This window comes from Myxocyprinus asiaticus, chromosome 30 (assembly GCF_019703515.2).
Source record: "Myxocyprinus asiaticus isolate MX2 ecotype Aquarium Trade chromosome 30, UBuf_Myxa_2, whole genome shotgun sequence".
Classification (NCBI taxonomy): domain Eukaryota; kingdom Metazoa; phylum Chordata; class Actinopteri; order Cypriniformes; family Catostomidae; genus Myxocyprinus; species Myxocyprinus asiaticus.
The window spans coordinates 34,273,447-34,298,934 of record NC_059373.1 but is presented as its reverse complement, the minus strand read 5'-3'; the positions used below and the strand labels follow the sequence as shown (position 1 = coordinate 34,298,934).

Below are 25,488 nucleotides of genomic sequence, written 5' to 3'. Positions count from 1 at the left end.
ACTATGAGTGCTGAATGGCACTCACAGCTATAAGCAAAGAAACTAATTAGCATAATAGTACAAATCCTGCTGACCACTTAAAAGCTTGTGCTGTCGCAAGAAAACACAACTTACGTAATCCAGAACTGGAAACCAAACAGTCATGTGGAAAAGAACTTTATGTGCATGAATGGTTTGACCACATTCCGCTCATTTTACCCAAAACAGCATAAAAGCTGTAATATCCAAAATACTGTATGTTTCTGTCACAAAAACCATCTAATAAGTGCTCCTTGCTAAGGTTATATTACATTTGAATGAAAATTTAATAATCTAGTTATTGTATCTTTCTTTAGGAGGTCCGTCTACACACAACTGTGTATAAAGTGTGAAAAGTGTCACCAGCATTAGCTGTTAATAATAATAATAATGCTTTTGTTTGTTTTTTTGTCAACAGCTTGAAGCCTGTTCTTTGGTTTAACTATGCATTGCATCTTCCTCAAGGCATTAATGGACTGTAGTTGTGCAACTGCAGAGATGTGAAGTATGCAAATGCTACAGAGCAGCATTCATACCTCAAAAGTATGGTTAGCGTGAAGAGATATATGCATGGTTGTGGAGAGATGAGCACAGCCTAGTCTGCTGAGGTGCCACTTTCTGTTTGTCTCTTTTCCAACACACTCTCAGTGAAATCGTGAGGATTTGTACGACTTTTCTCAATTTGGCAAATTCGTATGTTATCGTGCAACTGCACTCGTTTGAATTCCTATGACTTGCACTACCCAATTCCAATGACGTCGCTGGACACTGTTTCCATCTAAAACGCGACAGTTACTTGCTTCTGTCACACACAACAGCTTCTTAACAGGTTTGCACACTCTACTGATCGGTTAGGTTTAGATAAGGGGTTTTGTGCATAATATTAATAAGCACGTCCTTAACACCTCGTGCACGGAACTCGCGCTTACATCCGCATTAGACATCTGGGAATTTGCACGTGATGAAGTCGTACGAGTTTATGCTAACAAAATCGTGCGAGACCATACGAAATAGCCAACTTGTAAATTATGTACGAATTTTCATGAGATCGGGTTGCTCTTTTCACATGCTCTTTTGTTTGCGTGAAGTTCCTGCCATGACAACAGACAGAGAGATTGTCCTCTGTGACCTGCTTCTATAGGCCGCAGTCCTTCTGAGAACAGAGAGAGCTGATCCCACAAATGAACAGCAAAGCACAATTTATACAAAATCTCTATCAATATCATCCACACACCAATTATCTAACAACTAGTGGTCAACCAATAAGGTCCAACATAATGCCGATATATAAAACAATTTAATGTTCGCAAATTAAAATGACACCAAATTTGTGAAACTAAACACTTATTTTATATTTACTCAAAGTCCACTAAGAAAATGGTAAATGTGCTTTATCCACTGACAGAGCTGAAATTATAACACAAATAATAATTTCAACAAGCAAAAACTTGGTTTACACAGCAATGCACTTGGAAAAATGGAAGTCTATAAGGCAAGGCATTCCACAGAATAAAAAAAAAAAGCATAAATGTTTTTTTTTTTGTTGGAGCACTTTCAGATCAAGTCCATACTAATCTGTTTTAGTTTGTTTTCAGTTTCCTAACATCATCGTTTTCCAAATTATGCCATTATGGAGAGCGTTTTCGAAAGTCTCCATCTGAAAGGTGAAAACGTATCAAAATCAGAGCACTTTCGGAAAAAATTCTAATAAATGCTTGTGGGCGTGGCCTTTAATTGAATAACTATTCATTCTTAAATACCAAAAAAAATTTGTGTTCGAGTCGTAAAGATGTCCTTTTAGCAGTGGGACTTGCATTCAATGTGGATGAACTTCTAGATTATGTGTCACCAATGTAATTATTCTGGGTGTTTTTTCTTCTACATGAAGTCCCTTTTCAGCAATCCTTGCACATATCATGCGAAGGTTACCAGGTTTACTGTCTTTACATGGTCATGACAGGAGTTGAAAGATTGGATACTTTGTACAGACAAGGTTAGGAAGCAATTCTACCACACTAGTCTTACGTTACCATGTATGTCATGTTTAAATATTGTGGCTTTATAGACATCCACTCTTAAGTGCATTACTGTAAACACAATTTCTCATGAGCTGTGAAAAAGGTGAGAAAGTCATAGCAGATGTTCCAGGTAGAGGTAGACTGATATATTGGTTTTACCAGTTAAACGGTGCCAATAGTTGCTTTTTGGAACTATTGTTATCAGCAAAAACCTATGCTGATAGTTACTGATAATTGCCTATAGTATTTTCATAATTTCAAATTAGAGTCCCCGTTGTGTTTCAGGCTTGTTTATACTTAAAATTCCCACATTATGCACCAAATCTTTTTCTAGTTATTTTGGAGATTTTGGTTGAACAAGAAACTGCATCTGGGATTGTATTTATTTAGGACTCTTTGTCTGTGCACGTCATAGTAAGGAAATAATAAGACATTTTTTGGCATTCTATAAATCAATTTGAATAACTATCGGCCGATTAATCGGTTATCGGCCTTTCCAACCATCTTAGTTATCGGTATCTGCAAAATCCACTATCAGCCAACCTCTAGTTCCAGGGGTATATTTTCAGTTGATTTGTTTGTTCTATTTAAAGAATGAAAGTGTTTAAACTTAAAGTACCCATTTCAAGTGATTTTATGAGTAAAATGTGGAAAATTGTACTACGCAATTGGGCAAATTAGCTTAAAAAAAAAAAAAAAGGTGACATTAGCCAAAAGGTGAGTAGTTTGCATCCCTGCACAATTCTCTGATTGGTGGAGCTTTCCTTTTTAGGATCATTGGTAGTGTAGTTCTTCACCAGGTTCTTCACCCTTCCTTTAAAAAAGGAAGTTGAAATAATGCGGACTGATTGCTTCAAAAGAAGCATGTACCATCGATTAACCTCAGAGCTTACGGTAGGTCTGTCTTTAAACATTTAAAGTAGAACCAGGAACATTTCTTGAATTGACCAAACACAATTATCGGTTAATGCCAATAATCTCAAAATGACAGACAATTGGCCAATTTATTAGCCTGACCGATACATCATCCAAACACTACTAGTAAGCAAGTTTTTGAAAGCAGATTTTGCAACTAAAAGCAAGTCATTAGCTGAAATCTGAACAAACACAGGACTGGCCCAAGTATCTAACAGAACACACAGACATTGTATCAGTTTGGATACAGGATGCTGATTTCTGTTTAAGGCTGCATTGAGATTTGCAGGAAGAGTTGGAGTCTCTCCACAGGAAAGAACTGTCACTCTCTTCCCTAGCATCAAAACCAGCAGCCTTTCCTGTAGAAAGTTATCTCCAGACCACAGCGCCTATAAAAACACACACAGATCAGTGTGTGCTGGCCCACGCGAGGGAAAATGTGACAACATAATAGCTGCACATGGGGGCCACATTGAAGACTGTATTTTTTCTGTGTGTGTGTGTATACACTATGTGCTTAAAGAAAACAGCATACAATCACAGATTACATGACTGTGTTTACCCTGTATTTTTGCATGACGACAGGATGAGGCAAAGGAATTGTGAGCTGAGTCTCCTTGGATTACTCAGTAAATATGCACTGAATTCATATGCTACATTCCATTACATGGAAATCTTGAGGTACATCAAGATTCAATTCATTTTAGGGAGTCACGATACAATTTCAAAATGATTCTTAAGGCATCTTAATTTTTGACCGACTGTTTGACTCATGTATCTTGGCTGTAACCTTACACCAAAAACAACTACAGAGAAAAAAAGAGACTGCTTCAAATAAAGCAGTGTCATCCACATTTAAGAAACGATGCCAGGCAAAACTAGGACACAAACAAAGGGATGATGGAGAAAAGGATATGAGAGGAGTGAGAGATTATACCTTGTCTCTGTATGAAGATTCGCAGCAGGGGGTGTGCAGTGGACACGGCCTTGCAGAAGTTCTCGTTGTTATTAATGGGAAGGAGATCTCCATGGACGTCAGCATATCCGATCATTAACTCCATGTTTGCGATTCGGTGGATGGTCATGATGAGATTGTAAAACTCATCAAATTTGCCGGGTTTTTGTCGATCCATGGAAAACCTTCGGAACTCTGCCCCATACTACAAAAGAAAACCAGAAGTCAGTATGCTGCTACCAAATAATTGCAATGAAAAGTCACTACTAGTTTGACTCAACATTCATGGCAATACATTACTATGACTTTTCCATAACCTTTGTGACAAGTAATTTGTGAAAACTGGATAAGTTTTGCTATTGAATATTTCACAGCAGTTTGTAAAACAGTTTGACCAATCCATTAAAAAGAAGTAACTCAGGGCCTGGGTAGCTCAGCGAGTAAAGACGCTGACTATCACACCTGGAGTCGCAAGTTCAAATCCAGGGTGTGCTGAGTGACTCCAGCCAGGTCTCCTAAGCAACAAAATTGGCCCGGTTGCTAGGGAGGGTAGAGTCACATGAGGTAACCTCCTCATGGTCACTATAATGTGTGGTTCTTGCTCTCGGTGGGGCACGTGGGGAGATGTGCGTGGATGCCACGGAGAATAGCGTGAAGCCTCCACACGCGCTACGTATCCGTGGTAATGCGCTCAACAAGCCACGTGATAAGATGCGCGAATTGACGGTCTCAGACGCGGAGGCAACTGAGATTTGCCCTCCGCCACCCGGATTGAGGCGAGTCACTACGCCACCACGAGGACTTTGAGCGCATTGGGAATTCTAAATTGAAAAAAAAAATAAAAATTAAAAAAAAGAACTAAATCAAAACAATAATTTGCACACAAATCGGACGTCACTATGGCTATTAAATATTTTACAGCAGAGCATAACTAGAAAAATCTATATTTACTTTATACATTTCCATGAATTAATCCTAATTTTCAGGCCAAAACACAATTAAAAAAATTGTGGACATTCTGATATTTCCAGGTTTTCCGTGAGAACAATGTATTTAGTGCCTAGAGCAGCTTGTATGCAAAACTAGAAAACTCAAGGTTAAATCACACCAACATCATCTGCACAATCTTAACCTGAAACTAAAGGCAGACATAATATGTCTTCGTTTTGTCAGGCTGTGACACCACCTTATCTCTTGTTTACGCGACGGTCCGCGCACAGTCCACATGACGTAATTTTCATCATCAGGTGTGTCCGCGGACATCCACATACAGTGTCCGCATGCAGCCAGATTTTTCTGTCCGTGTGGACTGTGCATGGACAAACGTGCATGCGCAAGGTTAACTGTTGAGATTGAAGAGTCCACTAGGTGGCAATATGCACAGTTGGGCTGTACTGTCAAGCAGTAGTTAAAGAACATATCCTTCTCCATTGTTTTGTTGTTGTTGTTGTTCTTGCTTCCTCTAATGGCGGATCCTACGTTTTTCTTCTTTATTCTTCAGAGCAGATGTCCTGTAAATGACACGACTAGGTGCTGCCTTCTAACGTCTAGTAGCATATAACAAAGCTATTGTACTGTGCATGTGTCGAACGTGTCAATTCGTGCTCATCCACGTGAGGTATACTTCAAAAGCTGTACGCACACAACTGTGTGCGAGACAGAACGGAACATGCAAAGTGAAGAATACCTGGGCCTTAAGTCTCTGGTAAATGCATGTAGTTTTTAAACATGTCAGGAATCACAAAACACTGACATTAGCCATGTTTCCATCCCAGTTGCGAATTGAATTTATGCGGGAAAAAAACTAAATACTGCAAAAATATTATTATTTTTTTAAATGTGCGGATAAAGCTGCATTTCCATCCCATGTGTTCAAAAGAACAAAATCATCACATCCAGTGAAACTGTAGCCACTGTGACTCTTTTATTAATAAAATACTTACAGTTTAGAACACACAGACAAAACACTGTAAATAACTTTTTCTCATGTCTGGGAGCGACAGGGCATCACACAGTTCATGGAGCACTGTGTGTGCGTGTTCCACCTTGCTTACGTTTTTGCCATGTGGAGATATTTTTCAAAAGTGTCAATTAACGAGCTCTGCCGCACAGTTCAAGTTTGTATTCAAATTTATTTTTCTCTGCAAACTCTTATAAAGGCTTTGGATTTTCTATACAGTTGATTTCAGGATGACCAGAGCAACATTTCAGATGCGATGATTGGTCCGCTGGTTGGTCCAGTTATGAATGAGTCATTCAGTCAAAATTATTTTTTTGATGCACATCTTGTATTCCTAATAAATTCAATAGGAACTTAAATCATAGTTTATGCACATTTCTACTTTTCGAATAAAACATTTATTCGCCTCAAGCGAGTGTAATTTTTTTGATGCACATTTTGGAGATCTTATTCGCATCTTGATGTTTCCATCCAGGTTTTTTTATGCAATATCCCAAAATGCTCATAAAAATATGTGGATGGAAACCCAGCTATTGAGAGATAAATAGTGTTTTCGCCAGGCTCTAACAGGTTTCCCCATGCGGATGGAAAGGAACCGTTCACCCTGCTAAGCTGTCATGAACTTGCCAGTTCTGCTTTTTGAAATGAGGAAACGGAGGCAAACAGGGACCTGTGAAACAATAGAATGAAGCACAATGCAGGCTGATGAGCGAGCAGAATAAATCTCGACAACAACACAAACTAACGGATGTTACCCAGTCACACTCAGAACATTTTCTGCAGCTGAGCAGTGCAGGTGGACAGGACAAAATATCCTCACTCACAAAACACATCTCCAAAGCAGGTGGGACTGGTTTCTGCAACTTTCTTGTGACATATCTATGGAACTACGCTAATTAAACTCACTTGGGATTGAGTGCCTTCCTCAAGGACACAATGCTGACAGTAGTTATTGAATTCAAACCTACAAACTTTCTCTTAGAGAGCGCAACATTCTGGTTCTGGAAGTAAAATCTTTTTCATTTTCTCCATAGGGAATTATTAACGCTAACTTTAAACGTTTAAAGACAATCTACCATAAGCTTTGAGGTTGTTAATCGATGATATGCTTCTGCTGAAGCATCAATGTACATTTATTTCAACTTCTATTTTTTTTAAAAATAATTTTAATAGCAGAATTTAGTTAGGAGCTACACTACCTATCATCCAGCCGAGAAAGATCCACCAATCAGAAAATCTCAGCAAACAAAGTGCACCAAACAAGCGCTGCAGTGACTGCTCACTCCCATGAGGCACTATGAATGACGCAATCAAATCGGTCTCCTTACACTCTCAAACTACTTATATTGTACAGTATATTTGTACATACACTGTAAAAACAATTTACAGAACCTGTAAATTTTTCAGTTTAAAACTCTTGTTTTACGGTATATTTTACAGTGCAGTACCGTCTTTTATATTATTAAATGACAAACAATATATTAACCTTCTGAGACTATAAAAATCTTCTTTTCACTTTTTAATGTATTGTTAATCACTGTAGTAATTACAGAAGGGCACATGATGACATATCAGTAGTGGCTCTTCCAGGAGCAATGACAAATAAACATGTAGAGACAGTGCTCAGTGTCACTCACACAAACACTAAACACCATCAGGGTAACACATGTGAAATTAAAATAATGTAATATACATGAACTAAACTACATCAGATATAACACAGAACAACCCAAAGTACATAACTGATATTAAAAATAGGAAGAAACAACTATTCCCATAAAATATAAATAATATGTAATAGGTCATGCAGGGAATTCTGGGACCAATTACTGTTTTTTACCATAATTTTAACAATAAGTTTTCGTAAAAAGTACATGTACTCTCTTGTTAAACATAATATACATTTTAACTGTTAATTATACAGGAAAATCATACTTTTTACATCTAAAAATGTAATTTGTACAACATTTTACTGTAAACTGTCTTTTTAAATATTACAAAATTTTAACGTATATTTTACAGTAACTACTCTTTAACCAATTTAAATTTTTTACTGTAGCATTTTTACAGTCTTTTACCATTAAAGTTACAGACATTTCTTTTTACAGTGTATCTAAATATTTTCCAATAATCTTTAAATGTGTTGTTTCTATACTTAATAACATTAACTCAACAGTTTTATACTATATTGTTCTACAGTTTTTAATTCAGTTACATCATTTGCCATGCTTTATGGCATTGTAGTTCATTACCTCATGAAAGACATTAAGTATTAAGTTTAAAGTATTAACATTAAGTTTTGTCTGATTTTCAAATAATTATTTTTAGTGATCGACCGATATTGGGTTTTTAATGGTCGATGCTGATATCCAGAAAGCAGCGTGGCTGATGAGCCGATACAAAGCCAATATATCACACAATTTAATAAAGTAAATAACAAACATAAAATTGCTGAAAAAAAAAAGAAAATGAATAAACTTTTATTTAGCACTATATTTACTCAATTTCACACTAAACTTTACCTTAGAATAATATAAAATAATATTGTATTTAAAATGGTAAATAGCAGTGATCTTCTGATTTCTGTTTAGTCATCAAATTTTAATAATTTATTTGCTCATGAAGAAATTGTTAATATATTAGGATCACAATGGATGCAACCATGGATGGCATGTGCGCATTAACAATCGCATTTTCTCAAAAAATACCGAATCAAACCAATTGTACATACAGAGCATAGTGAATAAGACATTTACTCATAGCACACGTGAAGCGCTTTTATTTGAAGTTGCTCTCACACGCTCGTGCGGATCCAGCGCAAGCAGCAATCTCCTGGATCACCTGCTTGGATTTTCACGGACAGACCATCATGATTTGTGAAAAGAAACTTTTGATCCTGAAGTTTTGATTCTGGCTGACAGAATATGTGCTTCAGAGGAAGATATTAGATGAGAGATCTAATGGAAGAAAACGCAGGATTTTCGTGAGGTTCGTGAATTACAGCTTTTTAAATGAGCTATCTACATATTTGCAGACGTATATAATAGAAGTTTTATGGATATTTGCCTTTTATCATTAGAAAAGTTACAGGGAACTACTGAGGAGAGACTGTTAGAATACATGCTCCAGAGGAAGATTTATGAGCATTCGACAGATGTAATAATCCAACCTCACACAACTTTAGCAGATCCAGCATCCTGTTTAAACGAGATATGCACATATTTGCAGACGGTATATATGTAGTTTCATTGATATTTGCCTTTTTCTCATTAGATAAGACACAAGTTACAGGGAACTATTGAGGAGAGAGAGGGAAAATGAAACAGGTGAGCACTTTAACATTATGAGCTCAAACGCGTCTGCCACGGCTCTGATATGCGGACATATAATTGTAGTAAAACGATGGCACATAACAAAAACCATGACTGGTCGTTTACATGTCTTAGTCGCTTCACATGCAAGCAGGCGATTCTCAGAGCACTCAAGAAACAAATTGGCCAAACGAGAAAATTTATCGTCCGATGCCGATAATTAAAAAATTCTGAATATCGGCTGATTTATTGGCCATGCCAATATTTTGCATCAAATCAAAGTTTGTAATGTTGTGATTCACCTCGGAGCTGGTTGGTTTGGTTCATGGCTTAAAACTCTTTTAGGAATGATTTGTATGAAACTAAATGGGAAACTAAACTTAAGAAATTAATGGGAAAAATACTTAAAAAAACTAAGATCCTCAAAACACAACAGTTAGTTCCGGTCCTGTAAATTAACTGGACAAGCGGCATTCCTGCTGAAATTCAGTACAACAGCATGATTGCGAGTGTGATATTGCTTAGCCTAATAATCATCTTGGTTATAGGAATTTGCTTCCAAAATGTTACCCGAGTTCAAGTGCCTTGCTCAGTGGTGCAATGGTGATAGCTCTAGTTCACCCATTGCAGGATTTGAACCTACAACCTTTTTGGTTACCAGACTAGATGTTTAACTACCAGGCTATAGGGATGGGCGATATGTAAAAAATATTGTATCGATAATCGCCTTCAGAATATCGCGATACATGATTATATCATCAACCCCCCTGCCCAGGGTCGGGAAATATTTTTGCTTTATTGATTTTGCTTTAAAAATTTAATTAATTTAATGAAACACAAAAAACATAAACAAAAGACATTTCTAAATTCAAATTGCACATTAAACCAACGGAAAAAGCAATAAAATAACAAAGTGATCAAAAAATCTTATATAACCACCTCCCCGAGTCCAAACATTTACCGTCTCCATTTGCCATCACGTAAGCATCCGCCAATGACAAAAGGTGGAAAATTACTAATAGCCTACAGATTAAAAACTAAAGACAACTATAAACATAAATGTTCCCTTGTGTTCCCAAAATAATGCTGCCAAATGTGTGTTCTTATCGAATTTGTTTTGTATTGCGTTTTGGTAATACAGTTAATGCTGCCTAAAGAAAAGAAAATAGAACTCAATTTTAGGTTCAAGGTGAACGTGTCTTGTATTATTTTATGATTTAATCACTTTCGTCTTTGTTTCTTTAACAGAAAGATATTTATTACTGAATCTGCAGAGTTGCGTTCACAATGCATGTTAACTTCGAACTGCTCTGTGGAAATAAAGCAAACTAAACTCACAGAACCATCCAAGATGATTGGAGATCATTTGCAGCATAGACAACATTATTCTTACAAACAGTTTTCAGACGAATGAAACATGTCTGTTCTTAAAAATATAATAAAGTGTGTTTCTTCAAGCATGTGTATTTGTGACTAACAGCACTTCTTGTCATGTGTCACTCCGAGACATCTTATAGTTCGCCCACCTGTTGCGGGTAGTAGGGTTGCGCGGTTTACCGGTACTAACGCAGTATTGCGACACCAAAAAAATTAAAATGGTACGAGATCATCTTGTTGCTAATTTCGGTACCATATTATAGTATGCTGTCATTAGGAAAACGATATGAGATGCAACAGTTTTGAGATGAAATCAATGACAAATTGAAAATAAAATAAAAAAAACTCTAGATATGGCCAAATGCGATCATTAAATAGCAGAAGGATGTTATTTAATTAAATAATATACAGTCACATGCGCTGCACGCTACAGAATGAACAAGAGGTGCCGCTCTGTTCATCTGCTTCACACACACACACACACACACACACACACACACACTCTCGGGCGCACGCATGTGCACACACTCACACAAACTCAACACATGCTACTGGTTCTTAATTTTCATGCAGTGTGTTTATAGTATAAACGGCTGTTAACACTTAAATGAACTCAAGAGATTTCAGCTCAAGAGTGGCGATAGGACTATCCCAGCACTAATGGGAAGCTTGATATAACTAACTCAAAAAACAGGAAGAACTCAAAGGTTTGTCAAAATAAAAGTCCTGCTAACACAAAAGCTCTATTCAAATGGATGCGTGAAATTGAAGACAGAAAAATTTTACTACTGTATAAAAACGTAATATTCAAAAAGTAGCAATAATACTTATAATAACAATCATATAATATTAAATGGTTGTTTTATTATTATTATCTGTACGCAATGTCACAAATGCAAGTGTTTTATCAGCATGTTGTGATTCAGCCATAAAAGCCTTGTGCCACAAGTAATCAGATTTTTTTTCATTAATGTTTTCATAAATACTGTGAAGCTCTGTTGTGCAGTATTTTATTTTACCCAAAATAAAATAGAATTTTTTTTTTATACAAATAATATATATTATATTTTTATTTGATTAAAGCTGTATGTATCAATTTGATTAAACACCATTTGATCATGACATTTAGTTAAAACAGTTAACATGGAATCCAGAAAGATTTAAATGGAAAACGCAGACTTTATGCAGTTCTTTTAATCAAGTCATTTTCTGTATTTTCATAAAAAATCTGAGGCTTTTTATTTGTTGATAATAGTATTGATTTAGTATTGATACTGAGGTACCAGGGCTGGTATCGTACCAAAGCCAACATTTTAGTATTGGAGCAACCCTAACGGGTAGATGAGCAAAATTACTTGTGCATGAAATACATTCGGACGAGGAGCTTGTGAACTGGATTCAGCCTTGTTGCATTTGGCGGGTGCTAATTTCACACCCTGGGCTACTGTTTAATATATTTGCTGACTTCACAGATCCATGGTTTTGACATTCCCTGATATTGCAATCATCGTCTGTCAATTGAGTGTCGCAAACGCCATTGGGATCTTTGTAAGATATCGTCAATACCCGATAACCTTGTTCTATCGCCCAGCCCTACTAGGCTACACCTTAAATGGAAACCAAGTGTTTCTTCCTCCCAACAAAACAAACTCATTAAGAAACTCACATAAAATTCTGCCCCCAAATTATTGTTAAACTTTATGACATGAATGTCCAACTGGATTGGAAGCATCTCACAGGAACCTAATGCACCACAAGAGGTCAAGCTGAGGTTATGTCCCCGATCAAGTGACTGCCATGCAGATCGGAGTCTTGACTGAATGCGTGGGTCGCCCCATATAGTCTGGAAAACACAGGCCTTGCTTTGTCTTTCGCAATAGTGGTTGGGGCTACAGCATCCCAGCACTCATTTGTGGACTGTATTGCTCTTATGCTATAATTATGCCCCTAGAATAAGAATCCTACATTACTCAACGGCAACCTATCATTAGCACATGAAATATGAAAGCGAGCAGCAGAAATATACTTTGAGGGTCTCTGAAGGGCAGGTGTGTGATCAAGTCGACTACTACATGTGAAAACGTGAAGAACTTGCAAAAATACATCTGATCAGTATAAGAATTCCTATTCATCATCAAAACCAGCAAGCAATCAGAGTTGCTATTTCACTGACAAAAGACCAATCCACATGGCAGAGTACACAGAACAAAAAAGTTGAGCCAGCTGAGAAGAATATTTCTGTTATATTAATATATTTTGTTTGAGCTATGAGCTACATTTTCTCAGTTTGCTAAATTCCAGTCATGACATATCATATCACCACCACCTATGTCACAATTCTAAATATACTGAGATCATAATTTGATTGCAATTGAAATTGAGCCAAATGCGTGAGAGACGCAGCATGTCTGTCAAAGAAAGAGTGAATCTACTGGACAGTTTAAATCACTTTCATGCCTCATAGAATGTCTCTGACCACACTGAGAATCACTGGCCTCAGAGTTTGTGTTTATTGAGTTTGTATTCAACCTACTTCATTATTGAACTGTTGGTCCACAAATATCAATATAGGGATCTAAAATATGAATACTATATCGGGAGTTAAAGTGTCATGATATATATATATATATATATATATCGATATTTGATTGTATCGGCACAGCCCTATTTTTAAAATCAACAAAACATACGTCCCTATCCTGAACCTTAAACCTAAACCTAACAGAGTGTCATAAAAAGCAAATTTGATATAAAAAACAATTGCTGAAACAACCAGATAATTTTGTGGTTCTTCTGTGACACAGTACGCTCGCATGTCAACTCACATGCTCTTCAGGTCTCGTACCCCAGTCCTGGGCATTGTATTTGAGCTACAGTGCAATTTGGTCATGTCTGAACAAATTGTAAATGTAGTTGGTTATGTAATGCAAACATTAAAATGTATTGCCTTACAAGTCATGTGCTATAGTATGTGTTTTTTTGTCATAAGATAGCATTGTGTGAGGAACAGGGTAAAAACGTATGTGTTTATCAGGGTTTATCCAACAAAGTTATTTTTACACAAGCTCTCTCTAAATTTTTGACGGTCCATAAAACACACTTTGTCAGCATCAAAGTAATCCACACGACTCTAGCTGATCAAGTAATGTCTTCTGAAGTGAATCGATACATTTGTGTGAAAAACTAATCGCTAATTTTACCTTCCCGTTTACTTTTATTTCATGTGCCTCATGCATGCGTTTTTTTCTCTTTCTTTACAAAAAGATAGATGCAATTATTTTCTGTGATCAACATGCCACAAATGCTGTCTAAGAGTTTAACTTGTAGTAAACCCGAAACACTCCTTGTAAGAATAAATATATATGAATTAATGTAGTCTCAAAGCAGTGCTGGTTTTGATGGTAATGTCTGCTCTGAATGCCGTTCTCACTTCATTTGCAAAAGTTTTTTGCAGATTTGCCATCTGTCCAATTGTCTTCACTTCACACATTTGTCCCATGACTGATATACAACAAAGTGTTGCAAAACGCTTTTGTTTTCATCTCCACTCATAATTTGATGTTCAGCCATCTCTGTTGCGAGTGTGTTTTGGAAGTAGCTCTGGACCCCATCCCATCCTCCCACTTACCACTCCTTTCCCCTCCCACATGTTTACATATTTTAATGCCCATTTGATGAGTCTTTTTTCAGTCTGAGGTTTGTTATAACTAGTCTTATAGGAATAAGTTGTTAATTAAATTTGGTTTAGTTTGATTTCACATAGCACCTTAAAGTAAAAACAAATTCTGTGTTGAATTCAGAAGGTTCCAAATGCTTAAAAGATGAAAAATAGCTTGTATCCAACGAATGCAATCAAGTAGTTATGTTGTGTATTCAAGGAATAGTTCACCCAAAAATGAAAATTTGCTGATAATTTACTCACCCTCAGGCCATCCAAGATGTATCTGAGTTTCTTTCTTCATCAAAACAGAATTTAAGACTTTTAGGATTTCATTTCAGGCCTCCTCCTCTAAACAATGCAAGTGAATGTCCTCCATTTTTTGATGGTCCAAAAATGCATATTTAGGGTGCATCAAAATAACCCACACGACTCCGTCAGGAAGCACGTCATTGTTTACACTTGTTTTTTTATTTTTTTATTATTATTATTTAGAAATTATTTATTTTAATTTTATTTCATATTGTTTTGAAATTGTTTGGACCGTTTTGGTTTGTGAACGGCACATATTTCTCTTGTAAACAATGACGCGCTTCCCGACGACTCCTCAACGTGACGCGTGACCTTACCAACAAGCTTATATCATCCCTCTCATGAGCGCACATCACAGAGATGTACCGAAGCGAACGTTTGTAGTTAAAAAATATATAAGTATTGTTTTGTTTCTAAAAATAATCAATCGTTTGGGTTCAGAAGAACTTTATTTATCGACTGGAGTCGTGTGGATTATTTTGATGCACCCTAAATATGCATTTTGGACCATCAAAAAATGGAGGACATTCACTTGCATTGTTTAGAGAAGGAGGTCTGAAATGAAATCCTAAAAGTCTTAAATTCTGTTTTGATGAAAGAAAGAAACTCAGATATATCTTGGATGGCCTGAGGGTGAGTAAATTATCAGCAAATTTTCATTTTTGGGTGAACTATTTCTTTTAATTACTTAGTTATGTAATGAACCAACTTAGAGCATCTGGATGACCGTATACTTAGCCACCAAAGAAGAAAATTTTTGACCCAGGAAAATCCCTATTTATAAACTTAAAATCTGCCATTTTAATAATGGCATAAAAGTCATTGTTTTAGCATCTGTAGTGTTTAATTCACCAGGAAAGTGTCGCGATATGTACAACGAGCCACTTAAACTAATTTAGCAAAAAGGTACAGTACTGTGCAAACTTCTTAGGCACATTAGGTGCTTCACAAAAGCATTTGTCTTAAGACGGTTATTTTTATTATCTACTGCTCTAGTGGGTCATCCGGAAACATCAACATAAATTTACAAATTGCTTAACATCAAGGCATCACTGATGTTTAAATGTGGGTGGTCATTTATTAATGTATTCTTCTATCTGACGTCAGAAAGTTGTGAGTTCAGAAGGACACATTTCAAGCTTAGTTGTGAAGGCCATATTTTGGATTGAGAGGAATTTTTCAGCTCAGAAACTTATGGGGCTTTTCCACTGCACGGTACAGCTCAAGTCGACTCGACTCTACTCGCTTTTGGGGGTTTCCACTGTGGATAGTACCTGGTACCTGATACTTTAAGTACCACCTCGGTCGAGGTTCCAAGCAAGCCGAGCCGATACTAAATGTGACGTCAAAACCCTGCAGATCACTGATTGTTCAGAGAGAATCGTCACTACCAGCGTCACTGGATTTGTGACACGGAACATCAACCCGCTAGTTTTAAAGTTAACAACAGCGATAGCAGTATCATTTGTTCACGCGACTTTCGAATTGTAAAAAGAAATGGCTGTGCGCAAAACCACGCCGTGGTCAATAAACGAGGTGCAGACGTTCCTCTCGTTAGCGACGAACAAAACAACGTGAAACAAAAAAGTCTTTCAGGAAGTGACTCAGCTGTTGGCTGCACACGGCTACCACCGGACTTACCAGCAGTGTAGGGAAAGTTAAAAAAACACTTAAAAGTGACTACAGAACCATCAAGGACCACAACAGTAAGAGTGGTTCAAACAGAAGAAAGTGGAAGTGGTTCGATCAAATGGACGCTATCTATGGCAATAGACCGGCGAGCAATGGGAGGGAGAGTGCCCTGGACTTGGTGTTGTTGGAGTCCACGATGGAGGATGGTACATTTGTTAAGTTAACTCTATATTCTGCTTGAAAACTTCACTTTATTTAGTTGACCAGCTACTGGAAAGCTTGCTCCTAAAACAACCAGGCAAAATCACCATGCAACAACTGCTTTATGCAGCACAATGAGCTAGTAGCTAACAGCTAGCGGTCGAGTTACTGTTTATGGTCAGTAATGTTTGTGTCGCGTTTAAGATGAGGTCACGGCAGTAGAGGCGGCGCAACTATGACGATCAGCCTATAATCCCACCCATGTTGAGGCGGCACTAAACTGCAGTGGAAAATCAAGCTCAGAAAAGTAAAGCAAGCAGAGTTGAGTCGAACCATAATGTGCAGTGACTCCTTTAAATATTGAAGTATAAATTGTTATACGACTTAGCTTCAGTTGTACCTGAATCTATGCCTAAGGTTTCTGTAAGCCACGTGCTAACTCAACCTGTGTGTATTGCAAAACCTGTGATCACCGATGCCCAAAAAACAATGACATTACCTCGGGTCACTGAGAACACAGGCCTCAACAGAGCTGAATGTGGCCCAATTTCCAACACCAAATCCTTGTGAGAACAGTGAAAAGTTTTCCCAAGTCCACAGACCTTAACAGGTTTAGGCAAGTCAAAACAAGATGCTGCTAGAGCCAATACAGAGCAACAGCTCTTTGTACTACGTACTTGTCTGACATTAAACAGTACCCAAAACGTCATCTTATCAAGTGTCAGTATTGTTTTTCTTGCCAACTGAATATATTTCAAATTAAAATCCAGCTACATCAGTGGAGAATCTGGCAGTGAAAGAGCAGTCGGGGGAGGGTTTCTGGAAGACATACAAAGCCCTAGACACATCAGTGGGCTTTCTTTAGATATAAAGTGTTAGACAAAACCAGCTCCTCTAAAAAGAACATGGCAACATGGTTAATTTCAGAAACCCCTGACTCACTCTTATCACCAACAGAGTTCCTCTAAGAACAACCCTTCCTTGATTGAGGGATATAGGAATTAGGTGATGACATCCATTTTGACATGATAAAACAACACAATGTGCAGTACTGAAAGATCAGTGACGTCAGTCAGTGCATGACCCATGAGCAATTCATCCTTTGCGTTGTTGATACAGATGTGGTTAAAACACAATGTACCAACAATCACAGTGGGGAGATCTTAGATAACAAGTGCAACTTTGATTTCAGACCTACCCGTAAGCATTCAGACTAGCATTCTTGCCTTGCAGGTTTGAATTTCACAAATCAATTGACGCATTCCTTGGGAGGTTTTCCATTTTGGACAATTACTGGTTCTTTCAGGTTCTATTGGGAAAGCAGGTTGATCTGCACCACTCCAACATACAAATGGAAGTTTCAGGCTCTTCCAAGAGAGGGGGAAACTTAACGGGGCTCTCTTGTCTTTAGAGACCAAAAACAGTGGCTGCTTTCATTGACAAGAGAAGCGGGGCTTTTCAGCCCCTGTTATGAATTAGAACACGGCTGAATAATAGAGGCGAACAATCAGACAATGGCAATAGAGTCCAGATCCGGGCACTTTGCCCACATTCCAGCAGTTAGGGCCATCACATCCATTACCACATTATAGAATCTGTCTGGCCCAAGTCTAGTCCAAAATCTCACAATAGACAGCAAAGTATCTTTGGCGACTTTAGTGGTGACTTTGGTGAATTTAGGCTTTAAATTAGTGATGCGCACAAGTAATCGATTAATCAAGTACTCGTTACGCTTTAAATATTTGACTATTAAAAATCCTACTCGAATATTGCAATTTGATTTTCCTTTGTACCTTTGCCTGACGCGGCCATCAATGAAACTGCTTCTCTCACCTAAATCTTCCCTTTGCAAGTTATTGCAAAGATGGTTGGCGCTTACAAGTGGTTGGCGCTGAGGATGCATAACAAATGTTAAAGTGATTGTGTCGCTTCAGAAGACTTGGAATGTTTGTTTCTATGTATGAGTGCAAATGTTTTTGTCATTTTTTAATCTAGATGTTGATTATGCAAAGTGCACATTTTTAAATAAGATAAAAACAGGGCTGAACGGTTGAACTCAAATGCTAAATATCAAGTAATCGATTAATCATTTTTTAAATGATTATTTTTATTTGTTAGAGTACTCGACAAAAAATAAATAAAAATAAATTCCATCCTTAGTTTAAATGTGAACTGGTTAATGCTTTCTTTAATAATAATAATAATAATAATAATAATAATAATAAATATGCCACAGAAGTTTTACCCAACTAAACGGAAAAGCAGAGATGTGTAGTAAATCAACCAGATCCAATGGATCTTAATGACAGCACATTGACAGCTTCAGAGATACCTTCTTCCTCAGCTTGGCTGCAGCAGCTATTATCATCTATCAGAGTCTACATCACCATCAACACAAGCGGTGACAGATATGGAGCGATTTCTGTTCGTGAATGGTTAGTTGAAGCTTGGTCATTCAGGCATTTCCTTAGGCAAACGGAACAATTATTTGAAAGCTCGGTATTGCCCCGCTTTGAGTGATAATAAATCTATCGTCACCATTTGCATGAAACCTATTCTGTTCTTCATGGGAACTACTATGATATACAGAACTATACAAGAGTGGATAGAACGATTCAATGAGACAGACAGAACTATATGTAGGAAGTACAAAAGTATCAATTTATCCAACTGTCACAAATCAAAGAGCCCAGCCCAATGAATCAGCTCTCATGTTTGCTCTTGTGAATTGTGTAAATAATGTCTAAGTTGTGCTGTTTGGATACTTTTTTCAGAGCTTGTAATGAATGTTTACCTGAACTGTTGTGAATATTAAAAACACGCACAGAAACTAGTACGCAGCGCACGGGCACGAAAAGACATCTACATATGAAAGCCACGTGCTGCATCTAAACATTGCTGAAACATTTATATGACATCTTCAGTCTAACTATGTATGCTTAGGAAAGAAACCTAAAAATTATCCAGTAACGTGACAGTTCAAGCGCCAAAACGGTTATATGCAATGACCAAATCTACTGGAGTCAGCTAAAAATGATCAGGAAAAAGCCAATGAAACCTAATGCGGAGAACATAGATTAAAGGAGAAGCAAAAAACACATTTCACGATAACTAAGTGAACTAGGCGTACTCTAGGGTATTTCATATGGCATAATACTGGCTTGACGTGGGCTAACCAGAGTTAGCCATCCATCATTTCCCCAACTAAACATATAACACACATCGACTATGAAAGCATACTTCTCTTGCATGGCTTTCATAAAGCACTCACCTTGCTTTTTACTTCCACCGCGTTCATGTTTAAGCTACGCAAAGATTGCGATTTACTATTAAAGCTCCGGTTCATTTTGCTCGGTTGAAAGTTTTCAGCCCGTCCAGGATGAGGGGCTCCGTTTATAAACCCGTCCAGTTATTAAACGTCCGATATTCACTTTCAAGAAGCGGGAAAAGTTAATCCTGCGACTCAGGGTCGCGGTGTCTCTCGGGCACTTCGCTAAACTTGTGCAGAAAAAATTGTGAAAGACAAATCAGCGCGTCTCACTTTGGGGGAGTGGAGTGGGGTGAGTTTTCACATACGACATCATCGCTCCTGCTTTACCTAAAGCCAAGTTTACGAATCCCACTATGTTGAAGGCTTAGCTTATGCATATTAATTACGTAACATGACGTGCGGCCAGTGGGCGTAACTAAGTGGCTGAAAAGCAGACGTTATAAGTGGGCGGTTATCAGCTGGCGAATTAACGAATCTTACTTAATCTGACGTGGGAGAAACCACACACTACAACAAATGTAATGTTTTCCTAACTCAAAACGGCTAAATCCGTTAGAAATTCCTCTGCACCCACACTTGAAAAGAAAGGGTAACTATGGTAACCGGGAATTGTTTCCCCTCGCGGGTGGGCTGTCCTTCCCATTGAATTGAATCTGCGGAAAACTTGGCCAGAGATCTTTTATTACTTTTATACACCTTTTTTTATTATTTATTTATTTATTTTTACCATAGGAGAGAGCGTAACGGTCAACTAGCGTGTTACGACAGTAAGTCACTGTTTGCGGGTACCATAAAAAAATGAATAGGGAGAGCCGAAAACTGACACCTACCTGTCGCAAAATTATCAGTGCCTTCACTTGTGAAACAGCTATTTCATCTTGATAAACCCCACACATAGTTCATTCTGAAGGATTGTTTAGAGCAGAAGATGTAAAAATTAGCGGACCAGATGGTCAGTTCATTATGTGATGAGCTGTTTCCTCACAAAAGCAGTTTAGTCAGCACGCCGAAGCATCTCCACCATAGACATCCAGTTAAAAAAACAGCATCTGGTTTCTTCGCCAGAGTACCGCCATAGAATGACTATGAGACCGCTCTGTTATGCATTTCGTTGCTATAGCTAACCTTGAAGGCTCCTCTTGTTAATATGACTTGGCTCATGAAAATTAATGATCATGTCTGTCACGTGATTGGACGCTCCAGGAAGGTTTCCTAGCAACGGTAGCATGACCTAATTAATACTTATGAGCTTTGCCTTGGCCATAGTAGGATTCGCAAATTCCCTCCCAAAAAATGTGCTAAAGTGTGGACTGTTTAGTTTCAATGTGTATTGCGACATTTGCCTGGCTCCCACATCTATGGTTTCATTGTATGCCAAAAATAAGAATATAAAATATCAAGGTAACCATCATTTCCCATGAGAGAATATGTATTTTTTGTAATTAACTATTTCAGACTTTTCTGAGAATGCTGTGAAAAAGAAATACATTATTGGGTAGAGATGGGATGTGAAGAAATTCAGTTTTAGATATAAAGAAGACCGTATGGAAATTTTTATTTTTTATTTTAAAAAAAAAAAAAAAGTATTTGTAAAAGTGAAATTAAACAGTTGTTCAATTCCATAGGGGAGGAAGCTTAAATTTGAAGCCAGGCAGCAGTAATGTACTTTTCTTTTCTTTTCTTTTCTTTTTTTTTTTTTTTTTTTTTTTTGTCAAAGTGCTGACTGCAATATTGGTAGGTACAGTGAATTGATGGTAAGCACATAGCCACCCTTGGAACTGAAAATATTTCAAGGTAATTGTATTCAATTTAAAGCAGAACTTGAATTGATTAAATAATATATGGAGACAGATGCATTATTATAATTATAAGACAGCAAGGTTGGAAAACAACATTTTTAATTCACAGTTGACAGTGTATTTCTCACTTTTATGTAAGCCAAGAAATATAAAATTAAATATTAATAAATATTTTAGTCCTTTTTCTACCGTAAATCTACACATTCACTTTATTTTTAGTAAAAGAATAAAAGAGCAAAAAAGGACATAAATATTGATCTTTTTCTCACCCACACCTATCATATCATTTCAGAAGACATAGATTTAACCACTGGAGTCTTATGGATTACTTTTATGCTGCCCTTATGTGCTATTTGGACCTTCTGAGTTTTAGTCACCATTCACTTGCATTGTACAGACCTACAGAGCTGAAATATTCTTCTAAAAATCTTCATACACATCTGGGATGTCATGAGGGTGAGTAATTAATGAGAGAATTTTCATTTTTGGGTGAACTATCCCTTTGTTCTAATTGTTAATTTGAAATAATATTCTTTTTAATAAACATGTAATTTACATGACTTTTAATGTCTTGATATTAAGTTTGCTACACAAACACACGTCTTGATAATTTGCTACATATCTTGATCAATTAATTTAAGTTTAAGCACTCAATAGTTAAACGTTCTAAATTATTAAAACTAATTGCAGAATTAATTAATGATAAGAAGTTATAGAAAAGAAGTGACAAATGATGTTACATATCGTATATTGAGCTGTATGGAATATACTGTATAGTAAATAGGTCTATCAGTTGTATAGGACAGAAGAGAGTATAAACACACACTTTCATACACCGGAAGCTGCGATGTTACATCGTCCCCATTATCTTTAAACGGCTTATTTAAATGCATGTGATAATTTTGTCTTGTCTAATGTTAACCATTTAATATTCGCACTGAACTTCCAACTTAGTGGCTGTTTATTTTTCTGCAACTTGTACGATATGATGTCCCTCTGTTTACTATTGTTTTTTAGGCGATATGAACGACTTCTCAACTGGCCAATCGCAGACCGCTTGTAAGTAGCTCTTAGTAGCCAATCCGAACGCAGGAGGCGGGACCTGCCAGAATAAGGGTGGAGGAAAAAGCGTCCAGGAATGTTTTTTTTTTTTATTTTATTTTTTTTTTTAATATATAGTATCTTCTTTGGCAAACATGTCAGTTCCCAGTAAAAGGACAATGTTATGTGAATGTGATCTCGCAGCTTCCTAGAATCCTTGCTGGGGGTTAACTGCTGCTCAAGACAGTCTCTCATAATCTTTATAAAACGTGTATCATGTCAAGATAAACACGTTTAGTACATATTTTGATTTACAACTTTAATTATATGACAGAATAATCTCAAATGGGCAATTCAGAAAGCGTGTTGCTGACATTTTAGCACTGTAACGGGAACTGACTTTATTCCATAGTGTCTTCTGATTCCGAGACCGATCGAATGTCGACCGCTATTGTTCGAGTTGTGGTTGTTCTCACGTTGACCACTAGATGTCGTCATTACACAACAAAACAAAGCTCCGATGTCCAATGGTTGTTGAAGTTCATTGATTTTGATTGCTACACAGACTCGTGATTTGCAAACGTTCTCCTACTTTTCTAAATGGTTACTTTGCTTTTATTCAGCTTAAACACTTACAATGTGCCAAATATACCAAACATAGTTTTGTTCAGGCTGTAATGTGGTGTTGTTTTTTTTAGTCCAAGGCTTATCAAGTGTCACTGGGCCCCTCAAACAAGTCTCATTGCTCTCTTTAAAAGTGCACTAAGTTTCCATTGTAAAGAAGTTTTACTCCTAAAGGAAGATGTTTTACCACAAAAGGTAAGACATCTTTTTTTTTTTTTTTAATGCCAAATGGGGCAGGTTGCACCATCTTGTCCACCATGTTGAGATCGCATGTCCAGCTGAACACTCATCACTACAACCCTATTATTGGACACATTTGCCTGTGGAATAAACTCCTCATGGGTGACAAATATACATGTGAATATGGTATTCATACAAACGAAACTTGGCAACTGAAAACTTTTGTTTTTGTGTGATGCTGCATCCACACCGACGGGTGTCAGTATGAAGTCTAAGACTACTATCGTTTCAGCCCGCTAAATTTAAACACAAAATTACCAGGGACCATCAAAGTCTGTGAAGCCGTAAACATTTTTGTATGCGTTTCAATGCGACCTCTGATTGTCATGTACTTCAGACATGAGAGAAATCATGGCATTGAGGGCCAGATGATGCACAGAGGAAAAGTTAAGAAAAGAAAGAACTATATTCTCTTCTTTTTCAGGGTCCCTTATAACCCCAGATGTGTGTTTTAAAAATCCAGGCCAGGCTAGAGTCCTACATGTACTTTTAAGTGTAACCTGAGATATAACCTGAGGGATCAGAGAGGAATGCTCTGATTGCCATTACTGATATGGAGTCACTTTAAACTGTCCCAGGATCCGTTATGCTTGTCAGTGACTAATGACATAACATCCAGATTAAAAGAGCAAGGCTGATCTGGGATCTGCAGCATTGAAGGTTTATCCTCTGTGCTTTGATTGGCCTCAAAGGGCAATTAAAGAGAATTAAAGGGCTTCAAGTCCTGCAGTCATGCCTGTATGCAGCCACTAACAGGCATTTGTTGGACTCAGTGAGTTACGATAGGAAGCTCATTATTACTGATATCTGCGGTTAGAAGGTCGTCTTGAATGCTGGGTCTCTGCAGTAGATCGTAAGAGCAACCTCTGTGCAATACAATTTTCCTTTGGGTGTTTCTGGCATTAAAACAGACAAAAATAGTCCTCAAATGCCAGGGTATGGACAATGCGCCATGAGCTATGTTTAGAATTCACATTACTCCATAACAATTAAATTCCACTACGATATTCAGTTTCTCCACACATGCAAAAAAAAAAGAAGAAAAAAAAAAAGAAAAAGCCCATATTATGGAATGCAGACAACAATTAGGATGTCATAATTCATATTTTGATAACCGTCCATGTCAGTGTATTCAGTTCCAATATGCTGATGTGTCGCTGTAAGGGAAGGGTGTATTTTATGTGTTTATGTGCTCACACACTGTTTCTCTATTCATCCAGCTTTACGAATTGATAGATTACACTCTCCGCTTTAAAGGAACTGGTGACCAGCTGCCCTGAGCTGCCACACATGAATGCATATCCAAAGGAGAAAAATGAGCTGGAATTCAGAGAGATCATCATCAGTGAGAAATTATTGTCAGAAGGTCCCTGGAGAACATAAACTGCTCTTTTCCTTTTTCAAAAGTAAATACACCTCCTACTCCCCATTCCTTTTCCCAGTTGGAATTAAAGGTTAAGTGTGTAATTTCTGCGCCGATGGTGTCATCAAACAGAACTGCAAAAATAAAGATTTTCAAATAGATTCCTTAAATATTCCCCCTATCTTCCATTGGTCAAAAACAGATAGCCAAGGTTGCAGGTTGGTATACAGATTTATGTTCTGATAGTGGCACATTGTTACACTTTTTGGGGAATCAACCTACAAATTGCTTAGTTAATTTGTAATTTTACATTAAAGGGATAGTTCACCCCAAAATGAAAATGGAAATTTTCTCACCCTCATGCCAGCCCAGATATGTATGACTGTCTTTCTTTAGCAGAACACAAATGAAGATTTTAAATGGCAAGTGAATGGTGACCAAAATTCTGAAGCTCCAAAAAACACATAAAGGCAGCATAAAAGTAATCCATACGGCTCCAGTTGTTAAAACTATGTCTTCAGAAGCAATATGATAGGTGTGGGTGAGAAACAACTCAATATTTAAGTCCTTTATTTTTTTACTATAAATGTCCACCTTTGATCAACTCAACCAGTAGGGGGTGATATGTACGAATAAAGTTAAAAAACTCTCTTCTTTTTGCCAAAAAATGAAAGCACAAGCCATCTGGAGCAGAGGTCAAAGGGTAATTTCAGGCATGGTAATGAGTATGCTTGTAGCTGGAGGATGTGTGGAAGCCACAGCAGTGGGCTTGAGTGCTTATGCAGTGAGCATT

The 25,488-nt window shown here is 37.3% G+C and overlaps 1 protein-coding gene across 1 annotated transcript in view; it reads right to left on the bottom strand.

The window, feature by feature from the left end:
• LOC127420947 (partitioning defective 6 homolog gamma-like) overlaps positions 1-19,923 on the bottom strand; it is a 60,220-nt gene extending 40,297 nt beyond the window's left edge. Inside the window, exons 1-2 of the mRNA XM_051663600.1 lie at positions 19,629-19,923; positions 3,889-4,111 (exon numbers count right to left, since the gene is read on the bottom strand). Coding sequence (XP_051519560.1) covers positions 3,889-4,111; positions 19,629-19,703 — 298 coding nt within the window. The 5' untranslated portion in view covers positions 19,704-19,923. The remainder of the gene's footprint in view (positions 1-3,888; positions 4,112-19,628) is intronic.
• Between the last annotated feature and the right edge of the window lie 5,565 nt (positions 19,924-25,488).